Source organism: Plutella xylostella, chromosome 17, assembly GCF_932276165.1.
Source record: "Plutella xylostella chromosome 17, ilPluXylo3.1, whole genome shotgun sequence".
Lineage (NCBI taxonomy): Eukaryota > Metazoa > Arthropoda > Insecta > Lepidoptera > Plutellidae > Plutella > Plutella xylostella.
Window position 1 is genome coordinate 6,646,492 of NC_063997.1, and position 27,408 is coordinate 6,673,899.

At 39.4% G+C, this 27,408-nt stretch overlaps 2 protein-coding genes across 4 annotated transcripts in view; one reads left to right on the forward strand and one right to left on the reverse strand.

The window, feature by feature from the left end:
* LOC105393738 (inactive rhomboid protein 1) overlaps window positions 1-25,243 on the forward strand; it is a 102,469-nt gene extending 77,226 nt beyond the window's left edge. For 2 of the 3 annotated variants that reach the window (XM_048626986.1, XM_048626988.1), the window contains exons 5-13: window positions 3,262-3,431; window positions 10,024-10,188; window positions 15,552-15,765; window positions 17,613-17,819; window positions 18,847-18,876; window positions 19,445-19,533; window positions 20,211-20,466; window positions 20,739-20,993; window positions 21,184-25,243. In XM_048626986.1, coding sequence (XP_048482943.1) covers window positions 3,262-3,431; window positions 10,024-10,188; window positions 15,552-15,765; window positions 17,613-17,819; window positions 18,847-18,876; window positions 19,445-19,533; window positions 20,211-20,466; window positions 20,739-20,993; window positions 21,184-21,615 — 1,818 coding nt within the window. In that variant the 3' untranslated portion in view covers window positions 21,616-25,243. The remainder of the gene's footprint in view (window positions 1-3,261; window positions 3,432-10,023; window positions 10,189-15,551; window positions 15,766-17,612; window positions 17,820-18,846; window positions 18,877-19,444; window positions 19,534-20,210; window positions 20,467-20,738; window positions 20,994-21,183) is intronic. The other variant, XM_048626987.1, reaches the window with a different exon arrangement.
* Window positions 5,166-6,627, reverse strand: LOC105393309. Its single transcript, XM_011565048.3, has 3 exons — window positions 6,475-6,627; window positions 5,927-6,013; window positions 5,166-5,587 (listed from the first exon to the last, which is right to left on the reverse strand). The coding sequence occupies exons 1-3, from the start codon at window positions 6,511-6,513 to the stop codon at window positions 5,267-5,269; spliced, it is 447 nt and encodes a 148-aa protein (XP_011563350.3). The 5' UTR covers window positions 6,514-6,627; the 3' UTR covers window positions 5,166-5,266.
* Window positions 25,244-27,408: the final 2,165 nt, after the last annotated feature.

Consider the following 27,408-nt stretch of genomic DNA (forward strand, 5'->3'; position numbering starts at 1 on the left):
CGGGATGAATTATGACGCTCATAATGATCTTACAAAAGATTTTTATTAAGCACTAAAGTTATCCCGAAACCCTCATAATTTTTAAGATCACAAAAAATATGGCGGATGAATTAAGCAGGCATAGTTCCGGGATATAAAATATGGGGCGTCCCCCGGGATCGACTTTGCGTTACGGGGTCATAAATTACGGGCAAAGACGAGTGGCTTCACTAGCCAGCGCCGGAACCGGATGTAACACGGCGGAGTAAACAATGGCTTCCGAATTAGTTTTTCTTCTACATTGTGCTTTGCAGGGTTTTTAAATAGCGTTTCTTATCAGCTTGATGATTTTTGTAATGGGTTTGCAGTGTCATGATGATTTACAACCCAAGATTCATTCAGTTGGAATTTAAAAAAATGTTAAGATGGATGTCTGAAAGGATTATAAGTAAGTACTTTGTATAATATATACATACTTGTGCCTACATCTATGTCTCTGAGGAACTCCACATGAACAAACAATCATGTGTCGGCAATAAATAAAAAGGCGCAAAGCTTCCTAACACTGAGTGTCATTTTGTATTGGATTGGACGTGATATTTTTATCCTTTGGGAAATATTTTCGCGAGTTGCGACTAGAAAGATGCGTCGTCGTTCGCCGCAGTAAGAGACGATTTTATTTATTCTTGTATTCTCCTACCAACACAACATAATATTATAGACCTGACTGCTGTGCCGAAGGTCTTGGGTTCAATCTCTGCTGGCCAGCATCGCGTAAAGACAGATAATATTTTGTTCTCCGGTCCTGGGTGTTTAATGTTTGTGTTGTGTCGTTGTGTGACATCTCCAACCCACCCAACCGCACACATTAGCAATTAACAATGCATCAGGGCGCCTTCAAATTAGTCGCTAATTGTCGCGCGGAAGCAGCGCTGCTGCAGCGCTGCAGCCGCGCTGCTGTCTAAATTCCATATAAATTATTAACGCGCGACTGCAGCGCTGCTGCGGCGCTGCGACCGTGAATCTTTTAAATTACCAAATTTATATGGATTTTGACAGCAGCGCGGCTGCAGCGCTGCAGCAGCGCTGCTTCCGCGCGACAATTAGCGACTAATTTGAAGGCGCCCTAAGCGTCGCTCACCTGTCAAACATCTGTCAGATCCATACAAGTTATTCAGATTAAGCGCTTTAAGGATTGTCAATTCCTAATGTTCAGTGGTGGTAGCCCCATGCAGTGAGCAGGATGTGCGTTTTCAATTTGTTTAAAGTACTAATACATACTAATAATAATAATAATAATGCGGCAGGGCAGCTTGTGGCGAGCTGTTGGGCATTAGCGACCCCACCCACCCGATGCCGGGGAGAACCCCTGTTCCTCATCTCTGGCTTGCCTTTATTGGTTGTCCAGAGTGAACACTGACGAGGAACAGGATCTCCCACCTCTTGCTTGCCTTCATTGGCTGGCTTGAGTGGTGTACCGCTAGAGCAGAAATGCTCGGAGGAAGGATGTATATCCAGTAAGTGCTTGTAGGGGTCTTGACCGGCATCCGCGATTGCTCTGAGAGCCTTGGTATACCTCTCCACCCTCAGCACCTCATGCCATGTTGCCCCCTTGTTGCTACGTCACTGTAATGTGCTAGCGACTGTTTTGGGGGGCCCATTTAATGTGTGTGCGAGTCACCCCCTGCCTTTTTATCCTTGTGTGAAACATATAGGTCAGGCAGGGGCCATAGTCCTTCCATAGTCCCAGTTACCCAGTCCATTTAGCACCCCCTTCCATAACCCTGTATTAGTTTTCTCCATATCCTACAATAGTCCTGCACTAACCGGGGATTTTCCTTGGGTTTACTTCTATAGTCTGCACAGGGAAAATCGTCGGTTGGTGTCACATTTCATATAGATTAATGTTGTCAAACGGGCCTCTACATGTTGGCTTCGGCCCCATGCACGCCTACCAAATGTCCGGGACCCCATGGTCCCGAGACGGTAACGACACAACATAATAATAATAATAATAATAATCTTTATTTGCACACCATGAAACATAACTTAAATTTAACTTAATTAACATACATGCACAAATGGCGGTCTTATCGCTAAGAGCGATCTCTTCCAGACAACCGTTATAGATAAAAAGTTAAACATTGGAAAAGGGCACTTAGGTGTACTTAATAATTACGAAATTAACAACTAAAAACAAACAAAATTATTGAACATATAAAATACATATATAATTATAAATACATACATAAATAAATATATAACAATAATAAAATAAAATAATATATATTATAAATATATATTAGCTCTGACAATTTAAATAACTAAAATAAAAATAATTTAACTAAGACTCAACTTGTTCTTCAAGATAATGACTTTTGATCATACGTTTAAAAGACGCAGGAGATGGCGCTTGCCTTATATTTAAAGGGAGAGCGTTCCATAGTTGGATGGCTTGGACTGTAAAAGAGTTGGAGTAAAAAGAAGTTGTATGGGGCGGAATATTTATACGAAGATTTTCAGTGGAACGTAGATTTTTATTGTGTGTCGTGAAGCGAAACTCGAAACGTTGCTTAAGGTATGAAGGTGAAGACGGATTAAACAGTATCGAATAAAGCAGAGAGAGAATATGTGTATTCCGGCGAAGGCGAATAGGGAGCCACTTGAGCCATACTCGTAGTATTCCTTTACTATTATGTTATTATGTGATTTCGATATTGTGTATGTCGGTGAAGTCATGATTACAGTCATGATACTGACACCGCTGACTCGCCCGGATACGAAGCGCAGCAGCGCCGCCTGGCGGCGCTCTACAGCGTCTATGGTGGGGCGCGTGGCAGCAGGTGGGAGCAGAGCTGCGCTCCCTCACTTGCCTTCCAACCGCCGAGCGCTATCGACCTGTACCCTACGTTTCGTATCATAGTCTGTCTTGTATTCTGTGAAGTGCACCTACCTAATAAATCAAGTGATTGCCTACAAAGAGTGTTTCCATCAAGCCCGGATCCCATTGCACGCCCACTATGTCTGATGGAGATGGAGAGCTACTGCCGAACCCCTCACCTTCGCCGACATGTAGATGTATACCTGGATCCGGCTCGAAGGACCATGTAAAAGCTTAGTAGCCTTATGATCGGATCGCTGGTAGTAGAAGTATTAAGCCTCATCTGGGCACACCAACGAAGCCTAAATCTCCACTAGCAGTCGCCGTAGCCGTATCGGCTTGGAAGACATCATCAATCATCATTATGTGATATGGTTCTAACTCCTAACATCTTCCCCCAGGCGGTGACGCGCAAGTCGCGGCAGTCGGCGTCGGCGCAGTGGTCGCGCTCGTTCCGCGGCAGCGCGCCCGCGGCCCCCGACGACGAGGTGGACGACGTGTTCTTCTCCCCCCCCACTTCCCCTCCGCACCTGCACCGCGACGGAGAGGATACGACTGATGGGGTTAAGAGGTAAGTCAGTAATGTGACTATGGATGATATTCGCTAAGGCTACGTCCGCACAGACAGGGTTTGCTTAGCGCCTAGCGAGTCACCAAGCGAGAAGCTTAGTAAAACGAACGTTCTAGAATCTTCGTGAACGGCCGCATTGATACACGCTAAGCGACTAGCTAGGCGCCAAGCGCGCATTGGGGCCGTTCATGAAGATTCTAGAACGTTGCGGTGACGCGCAAGTCGCGGCAGTCTGATGAATTTCGCCCCCCCCTCTTCCCCTCCGCACCTGCACCGCGACGGAGAGGATACGACTGATGGGGTTAAGAGGTCAGTAATGTGACTATGGATGATATTCGCTAAGGCTACGTCCGCACAGACAGGGTTTGCTTAGCGCCTAGCGAGTCACCAAGCGAGAAGCTTAGTAAAACGAACGTTCTAGAATCTTCGTGAACGGCCGCATTGATACACGCTAAGCGACTAGCTAGGCGCCAAGCGCGTGTGGCGTGTCGATGTACCTACGCCACATATGCGGACACCCCATAATCAACGAGGCGCTGCATCCTACACCAATGGACGAGCAACCGGCCCGCCGCGGCATCGTCACCGATGGCGTGATATTCAACCAATGGCAAGACGGCTAGATCACGACATCGCGCGCCGAACCAATAGCAACGCGGCACCACTACTACTCCAACTTGAAGATGCGCTTACATAAAAGGACAAGCAGAGGACAGCCCTTCCCTTTTTCTCGGCTTGCGCTTCTAGCTTTCGCATCTCTTTAATTCTTTTTGTAGGGTAAAAATTAGGCTAGGTAACTACAGCTAAACGCGCATTGGGGCCGTTCATGAAGATTCTAGAACGTTGCGGTGACGCGCAAGTCGCGGCAGTCTGATGAATTTCGCCCCCCCCACTTCCCCTCCGCACCTGCACCGCGACGGAGAGGATACGACTGATGGGGTTAAGAGGTGAGTCACTGCGGATGATAGTCCCTAAGGCCAGGGGGTCACTCTATATCATGACGAAAAATGTAGTTTCCAGAGCTATGATTCTATGGCGTTTGCACGATGGCTTGCGTTCTTTAGTTTTTCGTCAGTACCCTCCAGAAACTGGGTTACGCGGGCATCCGTGGCAAGCATGTAGGCAAGCTGATTGGTTCCTTAGTTTCGCCTGGAAGCGTGCTCAGTAGCGCCCGTTTCAGCCAACACAGTTTCAGCCCTATACTACAATTATCTTACTTATTGTCTTCTTTAAAATCTATCCTATGTACCTATTTGCCAATATAAGATTGAATAAAGATAATTTAAATCTTTAAAATATAATTTAGAAGGTAAAATCTTAATATCAAATTGTTGGTATAATACATAATTTATAAGTATTATTATCAAAATTACTCTACAAAACTCGGCAGCGTTTCCCATTAGATCTTTAGAAGCTAATTTGTAGGTAGTTTTATAATGAAAACAGCACCTAATTTCAGCTGAAATCCCAAGTAAAGGACTGTTTATTATTCTGTAGTGCGGCCCCGAGTCGAATAACTTTGAGTGACTTGCTTCAAACTTCAGGTGTTCCGTCCTCTATCTAGATCGTGCCCGGAATACCGTGTGTCTGGACTTCATGGGAAATGGCCGACTTGTAATTGCGTAAATAACTACGCAATACTAATCTATATGTTATATATGTGGGACGATTCTTTTGTTTATACAATTTCATGTTTGAACAACATACCTAAATAATATATTCAAAACAAATAAATACCAATAAAAAAAGGCGAATTTATTATCAAAAATACAAAGAGCCGCTCGCTTAGTTTTATTTTATAAATCAAATTTTCAAATAAAAATATTTCCATCCATTCACTGCTCTGAATCATCATCGTTATCAGCAACGCGTATGGGGGGAAGAGCGTAAGGCAGCACCTCAATAGGCTGTTCATTATGTTCAAACATCTCTGACTCAATCACAGGGTCAGCTACTCGAACGAAGCTATCCGACAGTACGAAGCTATCCGCATTTGCGAAGCTATCCGACGGTGTGGTAGTTACTTCGCACTCATCGCTGGGCTCGGTGGAGCAGGTGCCGTTGTTGCAGTGGGGGCCGGGCAGCCAGCAGGGCACAATTATCCCCCCCAGCCTAGTGCAGATGAGCAGCCGGGAGCAGTCCACGCATGAAGCACCCTTTATATGAGATGGAGGGGGATTTGTTATAGTCACGAAATTGCAAGTGTTTTTTTAACTTGAAATGGTAATTAAAGTATTGTTCACTAGGTACCATGGACATGATATATTGGGCCAACTAAACTGAAACAAACTGAATAATATTCAGGCTGTTCCTCATCAGCGATGCCAACTGAAGGGGAACTGAGGAAGTGCCTTAAATTCTGAACATAGGGAATTTGAACGTTATTAACAGTAGGAGACTTTTAATACCCTTTATTTAAGTTTTATTTATATTAATTCCTCTCCATGTAGCATTGCCGTAGAACACCCTGTAGGTATATTATAATTGTTACTAACCGGCGTCTCGGTGTGGTTGCACGGCACTAGTCCCGGCAGAGTAAATTCTCGGGGGATTCCCTCAGCAGCCACTACAGACAAGCATACCTGAAATAGAAAAGAAAATATTTTTTGGGTGATATGCAGAATTGATGTAAATTGTAAAGGAACTATGAAATAGTTACGAAACTTCGTTCTCATTTTCGTAGCAAAAGAAATGAAAGTAACTATTTCTCAGTTTCGTTGCAATTTCAGGTTTCGTTACGGTAAATGAGTATTCTACATTTCAGGCTTTTCAAAAATCGTTAAAAGAATTTTCCAGTAATTTGGAGTCCTCTGTCCTACTAATATTATAAATTAGACACGTTCACGAGAAAATGTTGGACGATTTTTATGGAATGTACCCTACGTTATAAGCTGATACCCTGAATAACATAAAGGACTTTTATGACGAATTTATTACGGGAAAACTGTCGGAACTGGCCGGAAAAGTTATTGAATAATAGGCAATATCTCCAAATTTAATGAAATTATTAATTCATTCTTATAATTATATTTTATGAACTTACCAATAAAATGGCAAAACCCGACACAATTTTAAACGACATTTTCGCTAACACCGATATTTTGAACTATTGTCGCGCTATTAGTGCAGTAGATATTTATATCAAATGTTTCATTTTTATCTCGGTATCAGGAAAATCACCGGTATATGAATGTTGTTATAGCACTTGAATAAAGAAATACTTGATGATTCAATCCACTTAATGATTCATAGGCTTCGGTCATATTTATACCCAAGATACCGCACTCCATACACATTCAACGAGAAATAGAGGACCGCGAGAGAAAAATAAAAACAACAAAGAAATAAATGCCAATGTAATATAATCTCATGTAGTGTTTTAAGTACTCTACTTTATTTGCATTGTAATAAGGGTCGGTTTGTATTGGGCATATTTGGCAGGCATTATTCATTCGTGACTACAAAACGTCCAAGCCGTCCTGTCATTATATTAAATAAATATAAAAGAACTTTATGTAAATATATATTTTTCTTCAATTATTGACCTTACCGCATTCACTTAAGACTTATTTCACCTAGACAGTGAAACAGCGCTTATCATAAATATAAGCGCTGTTTTACCGGGCCGTTTTTCGTGCGTTGTTGGTGTATCCAGGATACAGTACAGATATATGTGATCGAAGCTCATAGGTATTATATTTTTTCATGCCATTTCTCAGAAGTAATGTTTACTAAATGAAACCATATAAAACTTTGGATAAAGTTTTGTTTTAAAAATAGTAGTTACATTATTACCCGAGGGTGGCATTCACCCTTAGAGCTATTTCGGTGCCTCTTTAAGGCAAAACACTGTTTCTTTTAGATATGAAAATAAATGAATACTTACTTTGTAAAATTTTCGAACATGAAGATTTTTATTACTTTAAGCAGTTAAGATTTCCACCCTGTACATATAAAAACAATTCTTATTTCGCACCTCGAAGACTTTCACTAAGCTATAACGGAGATAGGTATAATCGAGTCTACATAAAGTAAAATTGGAGCCAGTATCCTGAACTAACCAAAATGTGTAATGATAGCTTCATAATGAAGCAGCGAGACGACTAGAACGGCTTCTAGAAGCTTCCCGAATTAGTCTAAAGTTGGAGAGGGTACTCGAGTGCCCGTAGCTCCAACTTCGACCGTTTGAGTGGAGCTCTGATGTAGTCATGCTCAGGCAGCCTATACACCACTTATTATTATAGTCACGTAACTAGACAAGATGAGAATATGACAGCGTAATTAGCTTCCGAATTTCAAACTCAATCAGTTTAACAGAGTGTGATAATTTAATTTATAAATACGAGTATATTATGATGTATGTAGAGGTTATCACTGTTTTTCAGCATCAGCTCAGTCAAATTCAAGAGAGATCTTAGTTAATATTACTGGACTGTGAAATAAGTGCCAAGCCTAATCAATAGAGTCATAGTCACTATCAAATTGAGTTAAATAATTTGTGTGTGGTGCCCACAAAGCAGTATGTATCTGCTTAGTGGTGGTACCTACCTACTAGTTTACAGGCATACATTATAACATTAGAATCAATAAGATTGAATTAATTCTTATGATACACAGCAGAGGATGCGGATGCTTATTGCCTCATGGTTATGATGATAGAATAGAATAGAATACTCTTTATTTTGCACCATTAAAGACACATTACAATTCACAACTTATATACATAAAATAGTACAAAAAAGGCGGCCTTATTGCTTAAAGCAATCTCTACCATACTCTGATGATGAATGTTTAGAAAAAAATGTATGTTGTATTGAATAATATTCGCCACTATAAATATGAATAATGAATACATATAAAATACCTTAACATTTTATAACACCACACAGAGATTCATTTTATATTTAAAATATTTCTCATTTGTATGTAAGTAAGTTGGTATTTATACAGTTTCTTGGAAAGTAGGTATAACATGAAATGTAAGGTTCATAAAACGTAATTGTGGCCTTTTAAATAATGATATGGCGAGTGCAGCCGTGCATGCTACTAGCCATTGTTTAAAAGTTCACCTCCACTCGTTTAATGTTACCTGGAAAACCTTCCGCTAAATACTCAACTGACTTGAATAATGAAATAAATTAAAACTTGCATTAGATAAACAAATATGTAACACAAGTAATAAGTTTCGGCTGCGTGCAATGCGTTTTGGTTTGGAAATATAACATAATAGCTGTTCCCGCGAGCTTCGCTTCGCCTTAAAAAGTTTTCCCGTGGGAATTCCGGGATAAAAAGTAGCCTATGTTCTTTCTCACGGTCTAGACCATATGTAAACCAAATTTCACTCAAATCCATTCAGCAGTTTTGTCGTGAAAGAGTAACAGACAGATAGACAGGCAGACAGACAGACACAGTTACTTTCGTATTTATAATAATAGTAAAGATGATTTTAAACATATATCGGTGCACATATTGCGATAAAAAAATAGCTGAAAATTATGAATAGTGGGCCCCAAAAATCGTGTCGCAACAAGTTGTGTTACAAAAAATCTATATTGCTATCATTTATTGCTATTGAAACTCATTTTTATGTAGGTTTGTATAGAATGCTTAAATACAATTAGTGCACTAGTTCCAGTCATACCGACGCAAAAAAGTAATTTTGAACCGTATAGTGTATTTTTGAAGTTTTCCCGCATCGATTTCAGAATGAAAACACACTACAACTATACCTACTATCCAAGAATATTGGAACTAGGGCTAAGGAAATAAAGTTATGCAACAGAGATATCACTTTACCCTAATCCGCTTGACATGGGTCTGCTGAGTCGCAGATTAGATCTGTCCCCCTCGAGTTCATACTTACGATTACGCAACTAACTTATATTACTTACACAAACTGCCTTTATGCATTTGGAAATCATCGAGCTGTACAGCGATCACAGGATTCTATACTATTTTCGAATATACACAAACATAAGGAAAAAAAAGACACAAACTCACAAATGAGAATGGCCAAATCTGACCCGTTTTGCAGCCACTAACCAAACCTATTTTTATTCCATGATAAAGGTATCTTAATGAGGGAAAAATATTTAAAAAATCTAAACCACGTTTATAAAAATTCTTAGTATGAGGCTAGTCAGTACAAAGACTTGATCTTTCAGCATCTATATCTACGTTCTCCCATGCCTCATAATAATAAATTTACACAAGGATATACTGTAGTCATGGGCTACACATCAGTATATGTTTCATCAATGGCTGCTCTGGCGGTTCATGGCCCCTTAGAGAAATGGCCATTCTCCTTTGCCTCACACTTTAGTTTGTGTAGATTCGAAAATAGTATAGAATCCTGTGAACGCTGGTCAGCAAGTCTAATGTTAGTGATCTAAATTGGCTCCTGCCCTGTGCCACCAGTTAATAATTATACATTGAGAACTGTGGAAGTATGAAACTTGTGTTCTTCTTAACCGTCACCTCATGCGTCGTGTTTTGTTCGCAGTGCGCGGTCACCTCTCAGCTCCAGCGAGATGGACAATGTCCATTGCACATGCTGTACCGTCATTTCATTTGTATCGTCTTTTGTTCGCAGTGCGCGGTCACCTCTCAGCTCAAGCACGGTAGAGTACCGTCGGCCGGAGCGCAGCGTGTCGTGGGGCGCGGGCGGCGCACGCATCCACACTCCCATGCTGGAGCCCCTGGCCGACAACTCCAACCGGAGGCAGTACGGCATGGGCGTCGTCGGCAGGTTCTTCAGGTGAGCACGCTGTAGATTTGAATGTTTCTCCTTCTCCTAAGGATGTCAGATACCAAATTGACAAGTGCAAATGTAAAAGATTGAAATATTATTAAAGAAAGAAAGAAAAAAAATTATTGCCAAAACAGTTGCAACGATACGAAAAAAAACCACTAATACTAATAATTATTACCAGATTCTACTTAACTTGATTTTAGTATCTGAGATTAAAGAATAGACTAAGTATAGACGAACAGGTTTCGAATAGGGACAATGAAGAACGTAACCGCATCCATATCGAATTAAAGGATCATGTGTATAATCATACTAGGTGTTGCAAAAGTGGTATAGTAAGCCAAAAGGACGCAATGAGCTTGTCATCACTTTCGTTCTACGATTATTATAAATTCATAAAAATAACTACTCATCATAGCAAAAATGTCGACGAAGTTTCTATGAAAAAAAGTAAGTATTTAAAATGTTTATTTTCAATAGTCAGATTTAGGGCAGTAAAATACTTGGTCCAGAAACCCCCGGGCGCTTGGAATTAAAATTACGTTATAGAAAGTTCTAAAAGTTACAAATCCGCTTTGAATCTGTTACGTGACTGGCAAACAGAAATCGGACCGTTTCCTTGTAGTGGAGCTGTAAGATGATAAAAACTTGGTTGAAAGTTTCGAAACATCACGTAACAGTTACAGTCACACACTTACGAAAACGTAGTAAAGTACCTATCTAAAAATATATTATGGTCTCCTTGTTTTTCATGAAGCCTCTTTCACAGCGGGAGCTTTGAAAGAAGCTTTAGTTTTTTTGTTCCGATTCATGAAAATATAAACGGCATGTATATATATATATATATATATATGTTTTCTTTGTATTTTATGAATGAATGAACTTTAAATTACTTTTCATTTGGAAAGTTTTCCATAGTATACCTACCATCCAGCAGCTTGAGTAGTATTAAGTATTTTAATTGAGATCAGCGTGTTTAAGGTATCCTGACCCAAAAAATATCTACCTTAGCTTGGTTGTACTATGAACCGTTCGTTAAATAACTTGTAATAAACTTGTCAAATGAAATAAATAGAGATGTGAGCAATAAAATATATTAAATAGCGAGAGCATTACTCCCGAACGTTTCAAACGTCAAACTGGGACTTTCAAGGATTCCATGGAATTAAATAAACAGAAGCCGAGCAAGCTCTCGAAAGATGGCGCTAGCTGACGTAACAAGCGACCGCTTGTTGTCGTATTTGCAAAATGCTGAAGCATTCATTGTCAGGTCGTCGACTCGCCCGGCCACTGTCTGTGGGCTATTCCTAACTTCTGAAACGACTGGACCCTGTTAGCATTCCATTTACTAATTGTCTCCGCGTCTTTGTACCTAGTGGCCGGCAAATTAAACTGGAATGGAGTCATTGTTTAATTATTTCACCGGCGTTAGTGACTGCAGTTAGATTTCAAGTTGGAATATGCAACGAATATATGATTAGATGCAGCCGGTTTCACAATGTCCAGATGTTGGTTACCTATGGAAAATATAATGCTGACACCGTCTAAAATAATATTAGAGAGATATACCACGACTTATCCCACGGATAAACGTTATCTAAACGTTGGCAAACAAGACGGGAACTTAGTGTTTTTGTGTGACAGCGATGTGATTCTGCGAAATCCTCTGCAAAGTAATAAAATCCTTGGATTAGTTTGGCCTTCATAGAGCACGGATAAGCACAAAGGTTTATATCCTAGAGTCGCGGCGGGAAAGCCCCGCTATCGATCCGGTGCATAATTATTAAAGAGCCGCCACAAAGAGCGGGGTGGGGGAAGTTCCACGGCTAAGCCCGCTGTTTTTATTTTATAGCCACGGTAGGTACGCCGCGGACCCAACGGTATTGATTTTTCCGTTAAATTAAAACGAGACTTTAAGTTTCTATTACGTATCGCTGCCGTTAAGCCCGAAGACGATGCAGTAATATAAACCGAGACACGAAGCGTCCTTAAACTTTTCTAGTGTAAAATTCCCGAAAACGTTGCGAAGGTAACTCGAAAAGCCATTAGGAGAAAAATTAGGGCGCAGAGTAATGGCGTTTTGGAAGACGCGCATGCATCACGTGGGTGTTAGAGTGACAGCTCGTTAAAGAGAATGGCTTAGCAAACGACACACTCTCGGAATACTGAAGCACAATCGGGCTGCCAGCGAATAAGGGATTTAGCGAGAATGCTTGATGAATTGGAATTTAGGGGCTTTATCAAAAGACAGGTAACGCAGATGAAGGTGAAGAGGATAATGAAGGTAATTTCGCAAATATAGGTAGCTACCACAACAGAGATTAAGTGATTTCAATAAGCTATTATATCGTAATCAGTCATGCAAAAGTCTCTCGCAAGAAGCTTCATAATACATGCCCTTATCCTACCTCTTCGAACAGCCACCGTGAGTTACAAGTCTCAATACTTTTATAAATGTTATTATTGTTAAATCCTTTTACATTTATGCGCAAATAAGGTTCGTCGAAGGATAGGAAAGAAAGGAACGCAACGTAATATTTCACATGGCACCCACAGCAGCGTTGCGAGGCCTCGCGAATAAATCACCTGCTGGCTTCTTCCTAAAATTGATGGATGTTCACGTATATATTCAGCTCAAGCATCGTTTGCACGTTAAATTCAGTTTTAACATTCAATTTAACCTCATAGTCAAGCGTTATATCGCTATCTCTCTCTGGCAAGCGAGTGACTGGATCAGTGTGAAGGGAGCACGGCAGAGTCGCTAATGGCTTTGCGATTCAAAAAGTGGACTCGGGATGTTCTTGGGAAAAGTTTTTGAATGTAATTTAGAGAAGAGACTTCCCCCAACTTTCACCAGATTGGAATGTCGGTCATTTAGAAGATGTGACTTACAGTATAATCGGAAACTGGTGAGGTCGGATCGGGATAATCTACTTTAAATAAACATAATCACACTTAAACGAGAGATGTTGTACAACTTATAAATTTACGTGTTGAATTTGACTTCGACAAACAATTTGACTTCGAGAAACAATTTTAAGTACTTTAATATAATTCAAGTTGGTTATGGCAAAACAATAAAATACTTTAAAGTTTTGTTTAAAGTTTTTTTTTTCTTGCTTTACTTAATGTTTATTACTTAATAGTACCTCTACTTACGTAAGACGTAACTATGTTTTGATATACACAGGAACACAGGTGCAAATAAAGAAAATTCTTCGTTTAAACGACAAAAAACTTAAATATCTAACTCCAACTGAACGCTTCCCATAAAATGCTTCAAACTACGCCCTCGGTATATAAATTAATAACTGGCTTCAGTTGAGAACCAGCCCACCTGCAGGCCTGGCCAGCAGGCTTCCGTAATAATCCTTTAAATAATAAAAACTAGATATTAGACTCTATATTTGTTGTATTATCGTGAACTTTTATGTCTAGCAAAGACGGTATACAGATACAGGCGGTTGCAAACGGTATAGTTAGCGGAAAAGGGGTGACCAAGCTCGCAATTTTGACAAAATACGATATTTGAAAATTCAAGAAAAAAAGTCCAACTTCCAATAGTCACAATGGAGAATGGAAATTATGGTTATTATACATACCCCACCCTTCAGTCCCTTTACCCTTTTAAAAAACATTTTATTATCGTCGTGAGTGATTGATCATATTGCTAAGTAATTTATTATTATTACGCTACATAGGTACAAAATGACTTCTGTGGATCATCCGTGATCAATACTTACTCATCAATACAGTGTTGGCCATAATTTAAGTGATAACAAATGTCTCTTCAAGTAATATTTTGAACGATCTACTGGTTAATAAAAAATAAACTTTTGTTTTATACCGCAAATTGTAAATTCATGGCTGTAACTTCAGCACAACCGCAGGCTTAAACTTCTACGAGTCAGCCATTATTTTTTATGGGAAAAACTTAAAGATAAATGCTTTTCATATTATTTTATGCACAATATTTTGTGTTTTTGCTTGTGGTAAGATAAAACATATAAGTATAATTGAAGTTTCAAAGGATAGAAGTGGATTTTATACTTTGAAAGAAGAAGAAGTAGAATTCACATTGAGGCTTTATTCTTGGCTAAAGACACAGTAAGGCATCACACATAAAACACAATTTTCACAGAATTTACAACCTACTTTATTCTTTATAAGCGTAGTTACTAAGCTGATTTTATGATGGTGGCACCTTAGACGAGATTTAACGAGGTATTCCGATATCGCCGTTCTCTCCTCCCTCCCACACTGAACTTTGGCTATATTTTTACAGCGCTCGTAATCTGCCAAGCGCCAAAACCAATCATACCGATGACGTCATAACATATGTAATGACGTCATAACCATAACGCCACAAGTCAGCGTTGTACTGAAATAGCTACATAGTTTACAGTGTCGATTCACATACAAGTTTACACAGTCTAGATTCCTTATGTTTTATGAGTTCGTTCGTCAATGTATTACAGCAAATATGAGCGACAAAAATATATACAATTTGTTCTTTGTTTATTACGTGTGTATGTATAAGATCAATCATTCTCTATCCTTAATAAAAAGGATGGTTATTATGTATAAATAAATGTCCGTTTTAATTAAAGTCTGATGAATTTATATATTTTCGTACCATATAATATAAATAGTAAAAACCAAATATTATTTGGTTATCCACCTGAACCTAGTTATAAATCATCATCATCATCATGATGTTATAAATATGAATAAATGGGTTATTTATGAATATACATAATATAATGTACAATTGTACATAGCCAATATACAATACTACAAAAGTTTTACGCATCTTTAAAATGTAAAGAGTAAAATATTTCAGTTTCAATGTATGAAAAATTCAAGGTTGCAGTATAGGCCAGTATATTGAGATTTCCGAGTGGAATTATTCATGGTTTAATATTATAAGCGTAGATGTGTAACATTGTATTGTCCAGACCAAGACAGTTCTTTTTAACGAAATATAATAATATTGATACCATAGGGGAGCATGAAGAAGCCTCCTCGAGCGACGTAGCAACTGTACATAAACTTTACTGAATGTCTAATCGTTTCACCACAGTAACACGGTCTAGTTCAGCTCTAGTGTTCGTTATCGACAAGCTAAGATGAAAATAAATGTTTATCCTCCATATAAACCTTGTTGGTCACGTGACGTCTTACTATAAAAAATCTCTTTTTCTAATTTTACACCCATGTTTACAAATAAATATATTTGATTTGATTTGATTTGATAATTTCCAAGAGCCCTCAAACAAAAGCCGTTTAGAATGACCCCCTAAATCCACCCTTTCTCTTTACCCTTTTTTCAACCCCCCCGTTATAACCACTTCCCGTCTCACTTCCAGACGCTCCCTCCGCAAGTCGGTGACCCACCAAGAGGACGTGGCGCGGCAGCTGGACGCGCTGACCGACTACCGGCCCTACTTCACGTGGTGGGTCAGCACGGCCCAGACCCTCGTGCTGCTGCTGTCATTGCTATGCTACGGGTTCGGGCCGGTCGGTTTCGGGAGGCATACGCACTCTGGGCAAGTGCTGGTGAAGAGCTTGAGTTTGCAACAGGTGAGGATATCAAGTACTTGTAAAGTAATTTGTTAAAACTGCTGCCGCTACACGGGTTTGTTATCGACTTAGAAGATAAACGTCACGATATAGTGATGAGCTATAAATACGGCGTTGTGATTGGAATGCGCGTTAAACGGGTTTATCGACGTCGATATCGAACCCGTCTAGTAGCTGCTGCTTCGTACACATAAGCAAATAATATCATTTTCATAGATAAGAAGCATTGCTAGTCTGTAAAAATACTTGTATGGTATGGATCTGTCATATAAAGTCCTTGGATCTGGATTTTTGATTGCTTATGTGTACCACCAGGTGGTGGTAGGGAAGCTGGAAGGTGAGGTGTACAAGTATGAAAGAGACACATGACCGACTTCAGAATGGACTGTGATGGAAAGGGCTAGCTTCACAAAAATTTAAATAATATCTCGGACTGTTTTGCTATGATGTTTTCTTAAAAGTTTCACAAAAAAATGCACGTTTATAATAAAGTGTTAAGCAATTACTGATCATTTATAAACTATTTAAACTGAAATTTAATTTAATTACCTACTCAATTCTTAATAAACTCTCTCTTTATAGTGATTGAATGATATTCAACCTTAGCAGATTATTTAATGAACTCTAAATACTCAGACAGAACTCTATTGAAAATTAATCGCTACCAAATTGGAGGACTTCAAACATCAAAGAAGTGTAATTAATCTAAATTATACATATTTTTCAAAATACTTATACGATATTGTGCTGGTTAGTAAACTAAGCTCTACACTTACTTTGTACCTTGTATTGAATGAATGAATAGGCAGTTAGTGAGTTTGTAAAAGTATTTTATTATTCACAAGCAAATGTCAAATTGAAATAAATCTGGAGCCCTATTGTGAAGTCAAAACGAATAACATTTTCGAAGTAATTCGTGTCAAATTCAAAATATTACGAATCCGAACATGGTGGTTAAAACAAGTGCGCGATAGTGTTATAAATTATAATTATTTTCCAAATTGACAGTGGCCCTTGCCAAGTTAGCATCAGAAAAAAAACGGCCTTTAGCTACTTATGAACAGCAATGCTACAACGCTTTATCTATTTTGTATATCTACAGGGTTTGGCACATGGCCCGATATTTTTTTTCGGTGATTGAGGATGTCATGGGAAGTATTATTTTTTTTAGACCATGTACCGAACACCCTGTATATTCAAAGTGTCTACTTATGTCTGATATCCTACTAAGTGAAAGATAGGCGCCATAAAAAGCAACCTTAGAAGCTATTAACAATTAGCAAATCTCGCGCCGCAAAGAGCGCGCTGGGAGTTCAAAGTGAGAGAGGCTCGACGATCTAGGTCACGACAGACTTTAGAATAGCCCTTTTATCTGCTTTTTTGCTTTTTAATACAGTTTTGTGACGTCCCTGGATAGAAGGCGACTGGTAGGTACGAGTCTTGTATGAGAACATGTTCGGTGGAAAGGAATACAAACATTAGCTTCGGCATTAGTTTTTCATCAATATGTTACCTAGGTTATATACTTACTTATACATAAATATCGTTTAAATTGGCTACGTTGAAGTAAGGTTAACGAAATATTTTTCCAACGAACGTTTGTACGCAGTTCATAGTCGAAACGTTCGTTGGACCAAGCATCCTTCAGCCTAGCGTAGTTAATCGACTCTTGATGGACCGTTTCCGCCTCATTTTTGACATCAATCCCTTACTTTGATTACTTGATTATTACTTGAATTTGAAACTGTCACCTTTTATCCACAGTCTAACGAAAAATATTAGTTTTACTTACCTAATTTACATCACTTCAATTAAATAATAACATTTAATCTCCTTACAATTTCCAGGTGGAATGGGAAGAGCCAGCGTCCTTCTGGCTGGGGCCTCGCGCGGCGGACCTCATCCACTTGGGGGCGAAGTTCGCGCCCTGCATGCGTCGCGACGCGAGGATAGCCCGCGCCATCGCCGCCTCGGCGCGGCGCGAGCGAGACACGGCTTGTTGCATCAGGAATGATGATAGTGGCTGCGTGCAGTCTTCGAAGGCTGATTGTTCGGTGAGGATTTAGTGGGTTGAATTGGGTGATTTTGGGTGGCAGTAGGAAGTAAAGATGAAAAGTTTTGTGATTCTAATCCAATCTAGGTAATCCACAGCAAAGACAAAAGCTAGTCCGGTTTAGTTTATTATTTTTTTGCACGGGACACGGCTTGCTGCATCAGGAATGATGATAGTGGCTACGTGCAGTCGTCTAACTAAGGCTGATTGTTCGGTGAGAATCTTGTAGCTGGTTCGGGATTGGGTAGTTTTGGGTGGTGTAGTAAAAGGAAAAGTATAGATGAACAGTTTTGTTATTCTAAGGGCCGGATTTTGTTAATTCGGGTTCATCTTTAACCATTATTCAAGTCACGGGTCAAGCATGACAGAACTACAGATAACAAACTGGCCCTAATCCTTTCACAGCTATTTCAAATGCTAGACGGCTTATAGTTTTGTTGAGCAATTGGTATTTTGCATATTAATACGTAGCATATTAATTTTGTAATGATACATACCTATTCGTATTCAAGGAACGATAACGTTCAATAATGATGAATCGTAGCTGAGAACAAATTTAATATCCAACCATAATAAATTTGCGTTCATTTTGCAATTGGTTTCTAAATTGATTACATGTATGATAATCTCATAATAATAATGAGTTTCTGCAGGTAAATTTATTTTCTGCTATTCTGGCGGTAAGTAGTGATACACTTTCCTGGTGTAATTTCAATAGGCATATAATTTTACCTTCGATTGAACTGACTCCTGATAATATAGCTAGTTTTACTAAGTTTTAATATCAATTAGAGCCAAGAGGACGAAAGTTAAATGGCAGAATAACGTCTCTATCTCGTTACATTAAACGTACCGATTGTATGACAGCTCTTCTAAATTTCGTAATTCATTAAGCAAGAATAACCCCGCATGTACAAAACTTCCAGAAATATGAACAAATCATCCATGTCTAACTAATTTAAACTAGCATATAAATTTATAGTAGGTGTATGCAATTTAACAACATTTTTTGTTCTTGCTAACCAAAGATACGAGGATTAATACCAAAAGTGGGAAAGGTAAGTTGAAATTAGAAGGAGGTTTATTTTTTATAACCTTCACTAACGTCCTGTTTCACCAAGTCTGAAAGAGCCAGGTCAGGAACCTAAAAGATAGTACTGCAAATAAAGAATAATAAGCTGCATAAATTAAGAGATTTTACAGAAGTATATCTTCAAGATGAAGATGACGACCGAATGGCGTAGTGGTTAGTGACCCTGACTACTGAGCCGAAGGTCCCGGGTTCGATTCCCGGCTGGGGCAGATATTTGTTTAAACACAGATATTTGGTCTCGGGTCCTGAATGTGCCCGTAAAATGGCAATAGGCTCACCCCCTATTACATTGGGTGGGACCAACATAACACTCTGGCGAAAAGTGGGTGCAGCAATGCACCTCTGCCTACCCCGCAAGGGAGTACATTAGTACAAGGCGTGAGTGTGTGTGTATATCTTCAGGATATTGAATCTAACGCTCTGCCTGCACTTTCACCAGACGTTGTGAAATAAGCATTTTCCTCTTTTATTTACCAATTCAATTTACTTGTGTACCCCTGTTTCGGTTCTAAAGAAAATGTATTTAATTTCAGAACACAATATCAACGTGGAAGAAGTGGTCTTCAGGGGAGTCGGGCCCGGGCGGCCGGATATCAGGGTCCGTGTGTGGATTAGATCCAAAGTGAGTATAATTAAGTAAACAAGGTATTAGTCCATAGAAACTACACCTAACCACCTGTCAGGGCATCAGGGAGGAGTCCCACCACACCAAGAGGACTCTCCTAGAGTATTGCGGCATTAGCTTCAGCGGCTAGATCCACTGTTCCATGGATCCTTGATGTCACACTTCTGTCTGGCCGATGGTATGATGCCTGTAGTTATGACCCAGTTCTAGAGAACTGCAGGTAATACAAATAAATATATGACGTAGTTTTAAGACCCGGTGTTGTACGTAACAAAATCAGGGATCATTTCTACTTTTCGATTACCTTGGACTCATAGCTTAGGTTCTGTTGAGCAAATAAATTGATCGTAGTTTTATGTCGGGCGGGCTGCATGAAAGGAATGACTGTCTGCGGAAAATATTTAATTTCCTCATGCTATGCATACTTGCAGCCTTGTAATTTATAACGCTGGCGTACATATTGGGCACACAGCGACTGAACACTAATCGAATTGGATAATCCTTTCACCAGGGTGTCAAAACCAAGGTCACTATAGTACCTACTATTCACAGATATGTATCGGATGTTAGAAGAAGAAGATGTGTGTCAATTACACATACTTGTTGTTAAAACTGGACTCATGGGATCTATCTATCATATACTTGTTTCTACAAATCTCGCAATCTCGTTCCAGATTCTGCGAAGCGCCGCGCTCGATAGCGCCGCACGAGTGGCCCGACGACATTACAAAATGGCCGATCTGCAGGAAGTCAGTACTGGACGGGTCGCAGGCGGCCGGCCGGGCGGGGCACGCGGCGGAACACATGGCCTGTGAGGTCATAGGACACCCCTGCTGCATAGGGGTGCATGGGCAGTGCGTCATCACAACGAAAGAACACTGCGACTTTGTGAAGGGATACTTTCACGAGGAAGCGTCACTGTGCTCACAGGTATGTCGGATTATTTGAAATAATAAGTAGGTATCATCAGGGAATCTAATTATACCTTATAACCGCGTAAAAGGGGCTCGTGTGGTCGCTATAAACACACACGCTAGTACGGGACATTGCTATAAAATCGGGTAGTCTAAGGGTTAAGTATGGGTTTCCCTGACGTAGTATTATAACACTCTATTTTTCATTTGGTTAGTGTTAAGTGAATCGATTTGAACTGTACCTGGGTTAAAGTTAATAAGTAATGAATGGTTTCCATTTAATTCCAGGTGTCCTGCCTAGACGACGTCTGCGGAATGCTGCCGTTCATGCGACGAAGAAGACCGGACCAGTTGTACAGGGCGTGGACGTCACTATTCGTCCATGCCGGCTTACTTCACTTAGCATTTACTTTAGCTTTACAATGGCTCTTCATGAGAGATCTAGAGAAGATGGCCGGCCCAGTCCGAATAGCTACGATATACTTGGGCAGTGGCGTGGCAGGGAATATGGCGTCAGCGATATTCGAGCCGTATCGAGCAGAGGTAAGAGCGTTTGTTCCATATCTTCATAGTTATACCTTTCTTAGTGGATTATAAGAGCAATATGTCTGTTTTCATAAAGAAAGTGTTCACAAGTTTCATAGAGATATTGTTGAGATTTCTTGGTATGAGATTCTCCCTAGTATACCCTCTATTATGTTGATTATGGTACTGATGGTGGCATTGGTTGCAGGTGGGCCCGGCAGGGTCGCACTTCGGGCTGCTGGCGTGCCTGCTGGTGGAGGTGCTGGGCGCGTGGCCGCTGCTCCGGCACCCGCGGCGCGCGCTGCTCAAGCTGCTCAGCCTCGCCGCGCTGCTGTTCCTCCTCGGCCTCCTCCCGTGGATCGACAATTTCGCGAACGTTTTCGGTTTCGTGTTCGGTTTCTTTCTATCCTTCGCGCTGCTCCCCTTCATAACGCTGGGCATTTACGAGCGGCGGAGAAAGATAGTGCTAGTGTGGGTGTGCCTGTTCTCGGCCGGCGGCATGCTGTGCGCGCTGGTGGCGCTGTTCTACGCGGCGCCGGCGTACGAGTGCGCGGCGTGCGCGTACTTCACGTGCCTGCCGTTCGCGCCGGACATGTGCTCGTCGCAGGACGTGCGCGTGCGCCAGCTGGACGGGGTATGACGGCGCGCGGCCCGGGCGCCCCCGCCGCCGCCGCCCCTCGCCCCGCGCCGCCCGCCCGCCGCCCAAGCACCGCCTGGCGGCCCCGAGCGATATCATTCAACACACTGCTACGAAATCTACACAGCCTTCCCATCTGATACTCCTAGTTGTGGGTCGAACACCACAGATGCAGAAGTGACGGAGGAAACTGTAATAGTGAACAGGTGTAACTTTAGCTGTAATAGTACCAGCTACAGTCTATCTCGTTACCTATTCATATAGGTATATCGGTATATGTAACTTAAGAAAACGTGACATATAATCCATATCGTGATAAGTTTAACCAAAACATTAAACGTTGCTGATCGTTAGCTATCGCAGTTACACCTCGTGTTACATTATTCAACTTACCATAAGTACGAGTACATAGGTATTATGCACTTCCATCAAAAGTATACATGTATATTCAATGCAATCTTGCTGAATCTTGTAGCAATGTACTTTTTCGTATCAGTGTGGTGGATGAATGTCGCATGTTTTATGTTTGTTAGAAGAAGCTCGGTTCATTTGTTAATGAAGTAAAATAGTCGGCGACAGATGCTCTAGTTTTGTACTACCGGTGGATTGTGTAATATTTTATGACGTCGGATCGAATGTATAAAAATAATTTAAACAATATTTGGAATAAATATTTGTTAAGAAAATATAACTTGGACCTTCGATTGTATCATCGGCGTCGAATGTATATCCTTACATTATTGTGATAATATTCGTGGGTACCTTCTTATCATCTGGACAAGATCATTTAATGTACATAATCTGTAATATATAGAAGTAAGTTATTTGAATAATATAAATTTCCATATGAGTACCTATGTTCTGCCCATAATTTACGATGTAAACGTCGATTGGAAAACTATAACGACAACCTGTATAATATATCTATATGCATTTTCTATATTTATTTTCACTTTGAAATATAAATAATAACCTTTCCAATATATAGAAACAGATCGTTTATGAAATGTATTCTAATTATATTCTACACTTATGAAGTTATGAAAGTGAGAGGACCATAAAACTGCTGTGTAGGTGTTGTAAACCTTGAAATAATAAGAACCTTCTTAAATTCTAGACCATGTTTTCTAGATTAAGGTTCTCGTTTGTTTGTTCAAAGTGTCTTGTATTTAAAAAAGAAACCAATGTTTTTTTTCAAAAGTAATTAAATTTACCTACTGATTACTTACCAGCGATTTTTTCCCGGTAACCTCATGGTTATTACTTTAGTACCTATGTTAATTTATGGTTTATTTCAAAAAAAGTTAAGACTGTGTTTTTAGGAACTATGTTTTTTTAAATAGTTGACTAAATATTGTTTGGTTGAAATTATCTTTGTTCCAATCCCCATTTCACGAATTATTGAGAGTGCCAATTAATTAATTGAACATTGGATTTTATTCAATGGTTGTCGTCAAAATTGGCGTTTACAAGTAATCGTGTCAAATATTATTTAGTAAATTACTAAAGAAGTAATGTAAATATCATAATTAAACGAATATTTAATATTTTGATCATTTATGTTTCACCGTATTAATCGAAGTCTTATCTACGTATAAGTATCACGTATTTTATTTTATTTTGTCAATTTGTATTTATAGGTATGTTTAATGTGAAGTCTGCGTAGGTTTACAAAATCATGTTAATTTACATCATAATATTGCTAGATACTTAATTATTATATTTAATACCAATACAGCTTCAGATATATTCATTTATTCAAGTTGGTAACCTGTGTCTTTGAAGACTAATTACTTATAGTTTTTATTACATTTCTTCATTAAAAGTGCCCATCTTTATTAATGTCAAGTAAAAATAGGAGCAAAGTAATAAATATCAGCGAGAACCAGAGTAGAAATTTTCAGCAAATGAATTGGTGTCTCATTTTGACTTTAACTAAAATATACCTATGGGCACTTATAATGTTTTGTTTTTATAAATATATTAAGGAATCATTTGTTTTTTTATATTTAGTTAAACTGATGTAAAATCAAGCATCAAATATTTTTCTACCTCAATTCGATTTGTTTTGAAACAAATCAATTCGTCAGAATAAGTATTTTTAATATGTGCTGACCTAAATATGTTACCCAAATACTTTATTGAATTTTGCATTCATATTCACATACTATAGTTTAACTTATAGCTTAAAACATCACTGCCTATATCCTACTATTATTTATTTATTAGTAAAGTCGTTGGCGATTGTTATACGCCGTTTTGATCCAAGTGATTTCGATTTAATTATGTGCGTCTACATAGATTTAAAGATTTATTAAACTATGATCCTGATAGAAATCTTTTTCATATAAAGAAAATAGAGGCATTCTCACCATATTTACGTTATCGTAAGTATATGTAATAAATGTGCCGCATATTCTCTTTGGCTGGTGTAAGCTTCTATTAGTGATATAGTTTAATAATTATTTTAAACATATTGTCAACTGGTCGCTTCATTTGGGAGATGCTTTACTAATCTACTGATGTAGGTACTTGTTTAAAATTAGATACACCACGGCGCGCTTACAACTAAGCTCATAGAGGAGCCATGATGTTAGTATAAATTTGTAGAGTCCAAAAACTGTGGTTACCGTCATTTGGTTCATCATTGACTACTATCAAAACATGTAAAGCTATGATTAGAGATACTAGCACATACAAATAGAGCACAAAAGATTGTTATCCCCCCAACTCTACTTCTGATAAAATCAGTAGTTATCAGTTTTTCTAATATATTCGTCGGTGGATTTGATGCTTGAAGACGTAAACACCCTCAAATGTATCTACGTACGTCAACTCCGCAGTGATATTAGTATGTTCACCTCTGATATTTTACAGACTTTTGATGCAGAAGCATCGTCATCTGATCATAATATATTATCACAACGATGACACTGAACAATTTTATTATTTCTACCTGCGTAGGAAGATATCTACTAGATAGATCAGCACGTGTCCCAAATGACGCGAAACGAGACGATAGCAAGCCTTGGTAGTTTTTCCCACCATTCTGGTAGTGAATTAGTAGACCATACTGGGGGTCACTCTCTATATTGACGAACGAACGAACGAGAATTGTCACGAAATCGACGCTCTCATTACAACGAGATAGAGTCGTGTTTAGCGCTGCAGTTCTGTTTATCCGAAGCTTCAGAGCGTTCGCGAACCGCGTGCTGATTACGTGGGAATTCTAGTTCGTTCTTTCGTTGATTTAGAGAGAGACCCCCCCTGGTACCGCCGCTGGTAGGCACCGACTCTGCAGTGCCATACATTCTATTCTATTATATTCTATGTATAGAATAGAATACAAAGTGTCATACATATTTGCGTTTACTTTTACTGCTCGAATGGTCAGAAAAAATCTCACTAGGCCTTAGGCCGCACAATATCTCGAAATCACTTGGATGTGTTATATCTCGAAGTGGCCTTGGCGATCGACGGCGGCCCCGCGATCCGCGGAGACAGAATTTCTAATCATAGGAAACTCACATAATGTACATTGTGAACATACAAGTAATTATATTAATTATAATGTGGTAAAGTAATCTTATTGTAAACTAGTATTAACTAAACAAGAAACCTTATTATCATATTACTGTTGTTTTATTTACTCTTTGTTATTTTTATCTGAAGTGCCGAGTCACTAGGATTCCAGTGCGAGTGAAAGCTGATAGTGGTCGACCTGTTGATTTTTTTTTCGGGGACAGGGCTTGTAATTTTCTCCTCTAACTATAGCACAGAGGGAATAATGCACTAACAACGGAAAATTACCGCCCGCCCAGTTCTGTGCAATGCGCCTTATAAGTAAATAAATAAATATGTGAGGACATCTCACACAGGGCTATCCAACCCCAGGCTAGGCAGAGCCTGTGTTACTTATGGGTATCAGACAGCTGATGTATCTACACAACTCATATATTAATATTTTTAACAGCCTAGTTGGTGTCCCACTGCTGGGCGAAGGCCTCCTTATGTTTTGTCCAACGATCGCAATAAAGAGTAATAGAGATAGATACATATCCTTACTAATATTATAAATGCGAAAGTAACTGTGTCTGTCTGTCTGTCTGTCTGTCTGTCTGTTACTCTTTCACGACAAAACTACTGAACGGATTTGAATGAAATTTGGTATACATATGGTATAGACCCTGGGAAAGAACATAGGCTACTTTTTATCTTTATTTATAAAATTGCTCTTCGCTTCGCTTCCCTTTCAGTATAGATAGACCCTCAGTTATGATATTACTCACTCACTCACTCAATCATTTATTCCATCCATTACTCGGCCTTGTTGACAAAAGTACGTCCTAACATGGTAGTGGGCTCGCCCGCTCCCAACACTGCATCCTTACACTTACAATGTAAAGTATAGTAAGATAGTCCGACGAAAAGTAGGTGCAGCATTGACGGAAAAGGTGTGGAAGGTGTGAGTATTTACATTATTTGGTATACTTCGGCTAGAAGTACCGAACAGCCGAACACGAATGGTGTACTATCAGCATAGCGTTTTTGAGAGCCTTCGAAGCTCACAACGCAATTTTAAAATGGTTGAAATAATATTGTCGTTGTGTGGATTTCACTCATCAACATCATCATGACCAATCATGTCCCCACTGCTGGGGCACGGGTCTCCTTCCAATGAAGGAAGGTTTTTAGGCCTAGTCCACCACGCTGGCCTAGTGCGGGTTGGTGGACCCCAACACAAGCTAGCTTGTGCTGAGAGAGTTGTCGGGTAAGTGGGCAACCCGACTTTCAGATGTTTCAAGCTGCACGAAGGCCTCCGACTAGGCTTAACGACTGCTGCCGAAGCAGCAACCGGGACCCACGGCTTAACGTGCCGTCCGAAGCACGGAAGCGTCCAGAAAAGAACCACTTGAAATCGGTCACCCATCCAATGGCTGACCGTGCCAGTTGTTGCTTAACCACGGTGATCAGTTATGATCACTGAGGCCCGCTCGACTACGGATGCTACGTGAATTGGACTAAAACACATAATTTATCGAGCACTCTATATTTTATAGGTATATTATATATTCTATAGGTACTACTACTTGTATAAAATGAAAAAATATATAAAATTAAATAAATGCTGCCAATGGAATGAAGAAAGCCTCGATATTAAATTATCTCTTTTAGGTATATCGTGTTTGTCCACTTACGATCACAATAATAACACAGGCTTTCACAGCGATAATTCCCGGGGCATTAAATTTTATCTTGTCATTTAGAAATTGATAACTCTTTATATTGGTGGTGCATTCTAAATTATTGACTCAACTCAATGATTTAGACCGATTAAAAAAATATATTTCACTTATTGAAAACTTCCTTTATCCCGAAGTAATTTATAACTCTTCCCGATACTTTTTATCTAGAAATTCCCTTGGAAAAACTTTTAAAGATGATGCTAAAGCTCGAGGTTAAGAGCTAGTATAGTATGAAGAGATCTTTTCTGTTACTAGCAGTTTAGGTAAATAGGTAATAAGCGAAAGTACCTAAGTAAGAAGAGAAAATGCAAACAAACAGTAGATATCTTCCGAGTGATAAGTTATTATCATGGTTTAAACCATTGTGTGACACATGTTGTGTGATAGTAGGTACATACTTTACTATGCCGTAGGTACCGCTAGGAATAGTGTCACCAACATATCTGACATGATGGCAGCTGACGCAAACTCAAGGATCTTCGTCATCAATAGCTATACCTATCTATATTGAGCTAGGTGAAGTCCGAGAACGATAAATTTGCATTATCAT